The 9,830-nt window shown below is 34.2% G+C and overlaps 2 protein-coding genes and 1 non-coding gene across 3 annotated transcripts; all 3 read right to left on the reverse strand.

Annotated features, from left to right (window-relative positions):
• Window positions 1–538: 538 nt before the first annotated feature.
• LOC101507429 (cleavage and polyadenylation specificity factor subunit 3-I) lies at window positions 539–3,303 on the reverse strand. The gene is made up of 2 exons (XM_004485412.4): window positions 2,709–3,303; window positions 539–2,381 (listed from the first exon to the last, which is right to left on the reverse strand). The coding sequence occupies exons 1-2, from the start codon at window positions 3,135–3,137 to the stop codon at window positions 747–749; spliced, it is 2,064 nt and encodes a 687-aa protein (XP_004485469.1). The 5' UTR covers window positions 3,138–3,303; the 3' UTR covers window positions 539–746.
• Window positions 3,304–3,363: 60 nt separating this feature from the next.
• TRNAR-UCG (transfer RNA arginine (anticodon UCG)) lies at window positions 3,364–3,437 on the reverse strand. Its single transcript has one exon. It is a non-coding gene; the product is annotated as a tRNA-Arg (tRNA).
• Window positions 3,438–5,021: 1,584 nt separating this feature from the next.
• LOC101507736 (uncharacterized) lies at window positions 5,022–7,686 on the reverse strand. The gene is made up of 5 exons (XM_004485413.4): window positions 7,232–7,686; window positions 6,756–6,853; window positions 6,601–6,666; window positions 5,501–6,372; window positions 5,022–5,276 (listed from the first exon to the last, which is right to left on the reverse strand). The coding sequence occupies exons 1-5, from the start codon at window positions 7,606–7,608 to the stop codon at window positions 5,265–5,267; spliced, it is 1,425 nt and encodes a 474-aa protein (XP_004485470.1). The 5' UTR covers window positions 7,609–7,686; the 3' UTR covers window positions 5,022–5,264.
• Window positions 7,687–9,830: the final 2,144 nt, after the last annotated feature.

Consider the following 9,830-nt stretch of genomic DNA (forward strand, 5'->3'; position numbering starts at 1 on the left):
GCGTCGTAGCTAACAATTCAGCAATGCTATTTAGCATTACCAATTGCAATACAAAACTTCAGAATTACAACGAGAATCTTTAAAACAAATTCCGGAATTCTTAAGTTTACAAAAAACATAGGGTGTGTTATTTGTAAATTCGAATTTCCTACCCAAAAGTACTTCCCAGAATAACCCAATATCACGCACTAAATAGCGGTCCTGTAATTAATGAAACTGCTGTAATATCTGAATATGGTTTTTGCACCACCTTGGCTCTAATCTTCTACTCCAAAACAGATATTTCATTCTTGATTCTTGAAGATTCTATTTAAAGCATGCAGTTCTTAAGGGTCTCACTCAAGAGTTCTGCTATCACTCCCATCACACTGTTGGAAAGGAATCATATATATACTACCGATATTTGTAGGAAAACTATCATTTTATTTGTAATGAATTTTTAGCAAGTATCAACCAAAATTTAATCATATCTGAATTAAAAGAAAATGAAAAAATGCTATAATTTAATAATACAAAGGACATTGGAGGCTGCTGCGCATAAGTAAAAATGACAAAATGTTGTGCCAAAGTTCATGTTACAGGCTAAACAGCTCTATAAATAGTTCATGTTACAGGCAAGTAACTACATGTTGTGATGACTGTCTTACAGATTAATGGAGCATGAAATCTAGTATTCCCTAGTGGTTTCAATGTCACACAACCACTAGCATTTCACTGTCGTAAGACAACACAGGGAGAAGAAAGAACTACGGTGCAGAAAGAGGAATTGGCTTTACGGAACTTTGAATTCGCCGGAATGCTGTTCTCACTCTTTCTTTAAGGCCTTCATTTTCACTCTCAACTTCACCACTTTCTTTGTTAAGTTCTGCCACATTGCCATCAATGTTAATTATCAGCTTCCCATTTTCTCCTACCTTCACATCTCCAAAGAGTGAATTGAGGAGGGCATGCATAACCTTCTCTGCCTTCTTCTCATTTGCTTCCTCAATTTTTACAGCATCCGATTCAGCCATTATTTTCGGTAGATCACGGCTGATATTTAAAACTAGAGCAACAACTGAATCTGATACCATGTCACTAATGGGGTCTGATGTCCAATGCAAGGAGACATGCTTCTCAGTCTCATGCTTCACCGTCACGCGCTCATGAACTAACAATGTTGGAACTCCAGATTCTTCATCCACTGACAGCTCCACACTCTCATATATTTGTTTAAGTCTATGCTGTATGACACTGAAGGCCCCTGAATAAGGGATGGTAATTCTCTGAGTAACGTTTGCCGTTGATAGTTGTGAGAAGACATGGAGATCATCGGGTGCCATTATCTGATACGTGAAGCCTTTTTTAACTAGCAATCCACTGACAGTTTCACCCACTTCTGGTGTTTTTTCAGCCAGCTTCCCAATGGTTTTTGCCATTTTCTGTGAATTGAAATACATTTCAACAGATTGACAGTTTTTAGGAGTGAGGATCTTAGTGTTACGATCTGCAAACTGACTTGTGAGCTTCTGTTTGAGCCTTCCCATCTCATTAGCTTCCCCGTGAACGAGAATTATGTTAGGCGGATTGAGCTCTTCCAAGAAAGCACTTGTTTGAGCAGAGTCAGCATGAGCAGAAAAGGAGATGTAGTGCACCTGCATGTTGAGAGGTGCAGAAAGTCCATTCATAAGAGTGACTTCCTTTGGTTCATTGATGATGGTTTTGGCCAGTGTCCCCTCAACAACATACCCGGGTATAACACAAGCATTTTTCTTGTCAGAGCACCACATATCAAATAATTGCCGCGATAACCCACTCTGTAGTCCACCGGGACTCGCCATCACCACAGACGGTCCTACGTCTTTGAAAATATCAATGCTACTCAAAGCTGATATGTGCTTAAACGAAAATGGATTTGACTTTGCATTCTGAATCCTGTCATTCATTGAAAGGGTGTAAGTCTCATACACAGTCAAACATTTTTTAGCAAGAGGAGAAGCATAGTAGATGGGTATATTCTGGAGTTCTGGATGGTTTGCCCAATACTCATCAAGGATTAATAGAAGCTCTTGTGCACGACCAAGTGCAAAAGCTGGAATCAACACACGACCCCCTTGAGAAATGGTCGAATGAATAACATCAGTGAAGCGTTTTTCTCGGGTGTGCCGAGGCTGATGGTGTTGTACACCATAGGTAGATTCTATAATGCAGACATCAGGAGAGAACTGAGGGGTCTCTGCAGCTCGAAGATGTCGGTCTTCCTCACGTGAATAGTCTCCTGTATACAACACTCGAACACCTGCAATGTCAACCATAAACATAGCAGCACCGAGGACATGGCCTGCAGTGTAACACCAGAATCGAATACCATTCACTTCAAGCGTTTGATGGAAATCAATAACCTGCAGTCACCAATCACTACTTCTGTTAACATATACATTCAACTCAAGAAGCTAAAAACACACTATCATAATTAATAAAACCATAATTTCAATGAACTGAAAATGAACAACATGCTGTCACCAATTACTACTATTGTTAACATATACATTCAAATTAAAAGGCTAAATCCCATTAATTGGAAATGAACAACCTACATTCAAACTAAGAGACTAAAAAAACACACACATTATTGTTGTAATGACATGTCTCATAAGAAAAATAAAACCCTAAATAAAATCAATTGAATTATCATAAAGCTAAAAGCACATGATGAAGGAGAGAGTGACCTCAATTTTATCCATGGAGCGGTTAATATCTTGTTCGTCGAAAAGCATGTCTTCAATAGAAACCTTACTGACTTTAACGTAATCGGACAAGAGTAGTTTGTAAATAGCCTTAGTTGCGTATGTCATGAACACTCGACCTCTAAAAGTGGTTTTCTCGAGAAAATAAGGGAGCGATGCGGCATGATCCAAGTGGAAATGAGTGATGAGAAGTACGTCGACCGTCGAAGGATCGATTTCGTCGAAGTACGGCAGCGCCGCCATGCCGGAATAAGCTGGATGGATACCGCAATCGAATAAAACGGTTTTGCCTTTATATGACATGTAGACGCAAGAACGACCGACTTCATTTCCGGCACCTAATGGTGTCACTATCAATTGATCTTCATCTTTGTTGCTGCTCACACTATTCAATCTCTTTACTGAACTCATTCTAAAATTCTCTCTCTCTCTCTCTCTCTCGATTTCTCGAACACTACAAGATTGAGTTCGACAATTGAACTCTGCTTTTACTCTACTCTGCAATAAACAACCATGAACAGAGAGGGTGAGGTTCGATAAGGTGAAATGGTGAAACCCTACTTACTGTAAGCAGATAAACCAAACGACGTCGTTTGGCCGCAAAAAAAGTAGTTAGGATGTAAAAAACTAAAATAATCGACCACAGTGGGAGTCGAACCCACGACCTTCTGATCCGAAGTCAGACGCGCTAATCCACTGCGCTATGCGGTCATTGTTGTTATCTTTCTTAGTCAAATGTATATATCACACATTAATGTAGGTAGTGCAATGACAATGTAGGCAATTTTGACTATTTAATTTGTCAAATCATGTTGTATAATTTTTAAATGAATGATATTTATCTAACTATATAAGTGCACTACTTTTATCGCTTTTATTTAAAAATCAAAACTTGTAGCAAACATGTGATTCAAACACACTGTATTTGTTTATTGTGAAGTTTTTAAAATTCATATTTATGTTATAACACCATTCATGCATAGGAGTTGAAAAAAGTCCAAAAAAAAAATTGAGAAAAAATTATTCTTGAACATCCAAACCTTCAATACGAATATGTGTTTTAGTGTATTTTTAAAATACGAGTAAATTATATTGGATAAAATAAAAAGTAAGTGAGAGCATAGATAAAATACATTCGGTGTCATATAAAATGTTTGTATTAGAGATTCAAATAACACGTAAAATTAATCACTTGCCTTTTGGGAAAGCAGAACTTACAAAAGAGTATTTTTATTTTTTTTGTAAACTTGCTTACTTAGTTTTTCTCTTCCCCAGCATAATCATTATTTGCACAAATAACCAACACATTTAATTCATTTATTTCAATTTCATTTCATAATATTTATGTTACCTAAACTTATATAAATTTCACTTTCAATATCAATATGACATTGTATATTTTAAAATTTAAATTTAATGAAGAATTGTATTATTAAAGATGTATTTGTACAAAAACAAATCTCCAAAATTGATTATTATTTTTAAATTTTTCTATCATTGTCATAATTTCACATAAACTAGTAGAAGCAATCAAACATTTAGGTGCTACAGATGTGTACCGGATGAGCTCAAAAAGTAGGCCCTTCAATTAGGTTAAATATCGGGAGATGCTTGAGTATAGGTTGTAAACAGATTAGAGAATCTAAACATGCTTTTGTTGCTTATGAGTGTAGTAGATTACTTTTATTTTATTTTATAATTAAAAATACTATTGAATATAGATGTCTGAACTTGACTGAACATTTATTAATGTTCTAACTTTGTAAATGCAGAAAATTTCAACGGCAGAAAATCCAGGCAGAAAATCCAGTGCACAAGGATGAACATGAGATACTATGATATTTATCTTTCGGCTGTGTTGCTTCAACGAGGGGGAAGGGGTATTACTCGTATATGAATAAAAGTAGCCATCGTTGAAAAATCTACCTCAAAGTTAACATGGCTAAGGGAGACTGCACACAAATTGAATCCCCATAATTTCACCTTTAATTCTGTTGTTGACGTATTACAAGAACCGATCTTTGAGACACGTGTCTTTCACATCCAGCAATCCATTGAGAGGAATCAACTTCATCTCATGTACGTTGCGAGCTATATAGTTTATTATGCTTAGAAGTTCGACCAAAAAAACTTTCACCAACAAGTTTTGCATATATATTGAGTCTAATGTCTCCATCATCTAATAATAGTACATATCGGAATTCAGAAAGATAATGACATTGTTTCTAAGGATTTAGAGAGAAGACATGGCTGGTGCACTAAGCTTATGGCTACGACTTAGAGCACAAATTCAGAGAGAGGAAAGAGCAATATAGAATTAACAGTTCAAACATGTTTTAATATAAAACCAGGCGGCAGCTCAAGAGATTTACATACCACATCCATCTTTGTCATGAAAAAAACAGAACATGGATAGATAGATATACAATGACAACTCAAGAGATTCAAATTTTGATCCATGTCAGCAAGGACATGCAATCAACTTAGAATGCAATTAGTAACTTCAAAAACGGCCACCCAGCAGATCTCAGACTACTGTCAATATCTTCCCTGCAGAAAATAGCAAAGCAAATCACATTTTACAATTTATCTGATAGCACATATTAAAAAGATATAGACCCGCCTCGCCATTCACAGTTTCACAAAATCCTAAAATATTGAACTAAATGTTATAAAACACAGCAAGCATTACTTCTCTACTCTACATACAAAAATTGTTAACGTTATCCTTACTTAAATGAACTTAAATATTGGTATATTCTTTTCAATCATACCTCTCCAGTAAAATTGCCCGGGCCAGGAGGTGGAAATCTTTGTTGGGACTCCGTCTGTTCTTTGGCATGATAATTCCCCTTCTCAACCTGTTCAAACTCTTCCATATATGATGGTTTGAAATCCCATCCACCTTCACTAGACACAGGGCCTCGTCTTTCTCCTTGTCCCGGTGGTGATGGTTTGAAATCCCATCCACCTTCACTAGACACAGGGCCTCGTCTTTCTCCTTGTCCCGGTGGTGATGGTTTGAAATCCCATCCACCTTCACTAGGCACAGGGCCTCGTCTTTCTCCTTGTCCCGGTGGTCCAAAGTTCTGCTGTGGGGCAAAATTTCTTCTTTCTCCTTGTCCTGGTCCAAAGCTCTGCCGCGGTGCATATTGTGGTGAGGCAGGACCATAGGTTTCCGGTTGGGGGTGATTCTGTGGTGCTTGATTGATGTTATGTGGGGGTGGGTAGTTTTGTGGAGCTTGACCATAGTTTTGTTTGGGTGGATAACCTTGCGATGCTTGATCATTGCTCTGTTGTGATGGATAACTCTGTGATGGTTGACCATAGTTCTGTCGGGGTGGAAAATTCTGTGATGGTTGACCATAGTTCTGTTGGGGTGGATAACTCTGCGGTGGCTGACCAAAGTTTTGTCGGGGTGGAGAATTTTGTGATGCTTGGCCATAGTTCTGCTGGGGTGGATGGTTTTGTGATGGTCCATAGTTTCTGTCATCTCTTGGCATGGGGCCTCGATTATTGTAAGAGGGATTCCCTGGAGAGTTTGGCATTTGATTATCTCGCCGATTATATTGTCTTCCTCCTTGATTTCTCCCAAATTGTACCGGTGGAGGTCGAGGGATGATTGTTCCGTCAATGTACTGATCTCCTGTATCACACATCAAAAGTTGTTCTCAAGAAAGTTCCCACAATCAAAACGGTGGCTTAATTGTATCACACAGCAAAAGTTGCTCTAGAAAAATTGCTCATAATCAAAACGGTGGCTTAATATTTATGAAATCATAAAATAGCTAACATTGAAATTGAACTAGTAATGAATAGCTACAACCAAATCAACTAACCATAGTATTGTTAAGATAAATAAATAAATTCTCACCTCCATACTGCTTGTTCACAGGGTCAATATAGGAATCTGGCAGCACAAAGATGACTCCGGGAAGACCTATTAAAAAGCATAGAAAATTAATAATAATTTTCTATTGCCTCAACCCAATTAGGTCATAGAAATCTGAATAGGAATAAGAGCAATACCTTCGAATTTCTTGGACTCTTCTTCAGTCATGACAGCTTGAAAACCTGTATAAGTGGTTGTGCTGCAGGCATATATTTTTTTCTTCGCTTCTTCCAAACTAAAATCACACATTCAAAATAAAACAACATCTAATAAATTTCCAAAAGCCCATTTCTTATGTTATTTAGTAATTATTACCTATTTGGATTGATATATTGAGCTTATCTACTAACATAAACAATTCTGAGAAAGTTTGAAAGAGGATATAGAATCTGAGCATGACATGTTCATATATTGTTTTCATTTTCAGCTTATTTCTATAAAGCTAATAACTTATATAAAATCATTTTTGACTTTATTTTAATCTTTGTTATAATATTATACATAAACAGTTATACAATAAGCGCTTACACCAGAAGCGCTTAAGTAGACGAATTAAAATTCAACTATCTGAACTTAGTAAGAAAGGTTTTGAGGATAAAAGAAAAAAGAAAACCTTATGTTGAGACCCTTAGCACAAGTCTCTTCGTAGACACGAATCATCTCTTCATGAGGAGGCTTGTTATCTTTGGGAAAGTCCATGACAAAGAGCCAGTGGTTGTAGTCGCATCCTTCGAAGAGGATCGTATCAGGACCAATCTCGTCGATGCTGTTATTCTGTGGCTGTGAATAGCGAACAGACAAAAGAGAGATCGAAGATGATCTGAACGAACGGGATTGATCGCCGACATTTGGCGATTCCCAACGCGAAGCTGATGATGAAATGGAGCCGCTGATTGGGACCGAAAGCGAAGTTATAGTAGTTGAGAAGGAGTTGTGGATGCCGGAGAGCACTCTGAGGCCGCGGCGGAAGAGAATTAGCGACGAAGCCATTGCAGTGGTCGGAAAGAATAGGGTTTTGCGAAGGTTAGGGTTTTAGAGCCTTCGGTAAATGGTGATACAAATGTATATGAGATTGTACCTTGATGGCTTTCATTACACTTATGTTTGGTTAATGGGAGAAAGTAGAAGGAAAGAATGGGCGAGGAAAGAAAATGAGTATAAATTCGATAATTTACATATTAGATATATTTTAAAAAATAACAAAAGTTATTTTGCAGTTGTTCAACGTAATAAAAATTATTTTAAAAAAAAATAATCAAACATAAAAAATAATTTTTATGAGAATAATATTTATAAATAATTTTTTTATAATCGTGACTCCAAATCAAAATTAAATCATGGATTACAATGTATAAGGGTAAGGCCACCAAAGCAAGCGTTCTACTTAAAAAATGCCTCAAATATTTTTTTATCAGGCCTCACATTTTAATATTTTTAAAATTAATTTTAATAAAATTTTATATAAATTAAAGAAAATGAGTATAAATTCGATAATTTACATATTAGATATATTTTAAAAAATAACAAAAGTTATTTTGCAGTTGTTCAACGTAATAAAAATTATTTAAAAAAAATTAACCAAACATAAAAAATAATTTTTATGAGAATAATATTTATAAATAATTTTTTTATAATCGTGACTCCAAATCAAAATTAAATCATGGATTATAATGTATAAGGGTAAGGCCACCAAAGCAAGCGTTTTAGGCCTCCCTAAAAAACAAAATTTTTTACTTAAAAAAAAAAGGCCTCAAATATTTTTTGATCAGCCTTACATTTTAATATTTTTAAAACTAATTTTGATAAAATTTTATATAAATTAAATAAAATATTTTGTTTTTATTACAAATTATTTAACATGAGTTCCTTGTGCTACAATATATACCCACTCTTTTCTTATTCAACTAAAATATGGAAAACATGAGTGTCGTTGCCGTATAACGGTTGAAATGTCTTATTTTATTATTTGAATTGAAAAATATAGAGAAAATAGATTTTGAAAATGTCATTAATTTTGTTAAACAAAATTTATATAATTATTAAATAAAATATTAATAATTTATTTATTAAATTTTGAAAAGACCTTATCTAATAATTTCGCTTTAGGCCTCATAACGTGTTGGGCCGGCCCTGAATTTAATATTAGTATTGATTGTGAGACCACAAAACTTTGCAACCAATGATGGACTCGCCAAAACATTTACAAATAATTCATTCATATCATCAACATTCAACTAAACACGCTCAATAAGAAGGAGATAACACGAGACATTTTGAAAATATGTTAATTATTTTTAGTGTTCTTAAGGACCTTTAACTTTCAAATCCATTTCTAACAAACAACATTAAAAGTAGTTAACACTTTTAGTATTTTAAAATGACTTAAATGTATTTTTGGTCTCATATTTTAGTTAAAACAAAATTATAGTCCCCCATTTATAATTTCATGATTGTAGTTTTCATGTTTCACAAATTTTAAAAATTTAATCCATAATTCAATTTGAAGTTTATTTTTATGGTTTGTTGTATTAACTAATGATGATAGAGAATTACATTTGATAATCTGACATTGCCAACTTGGTCTAAACACACTCAACCAAAACCTTGTTACAATATTTTTCAATTTCATCCATCAAATGTAAACTTTTCTTTTAATATGATAATAGTCGATGTGTCAACATAATTAGATGTCATTATTAGAAATGATGTTTGTCAACTTCAATGGTTTTTTATATAAATTATTAAATATTTTTTTCAGTATAAATCATCATAAATGAATAAAATTAATTGTAATTTTAATTTTTTTATATGTTTATCTAATTACGCAATTGGTTCCTCTATTAACCACACACTAATGATCTGAGCTCGTTCAAATGGATTAATTATTTATACATTATTAATTAAATTACAAAAAAAATAATTTATGAAATTGAAAATAAATTTTTTAGAATTTTGTTCTACCATCATAAACATTGATAATTTAATGTTATCAAATTGCACATGACATAATTTAAAACAACATATTGCGTCAAAAAAATTTAGTCAAAGAAATTTCAATCATAACTAAAAATTGAAAAATTGAAAATAAATAAACTAACTTTGTTAGTAAGTCAGAAAGATGAAAAATGTAATTAAATATAAATTTAACGTGGGGTGCTATTGTGTGTTGAAGTGGAACAAAATGAAGCAATCTAGAAGTAACCATTACAATA

The sequence above is a fragment of the Cicer arietinum genome, chromosome 1, assembly GCF_000331145.2.
Source record: "Cicer arietinum cultivar CDC Frontier isolate Library 1 chromosome 1, Cicar.CDCFrontier_v2.0, whole genome shotgun sequence".
Classification (NCBI taxonomy): domain Eukaryota; kingdom Viridiplantae; phylum Streptophyta; class Magnoliopsida; order Fabales; family Fabaceae; genus Cicer; species Cicer arietinum.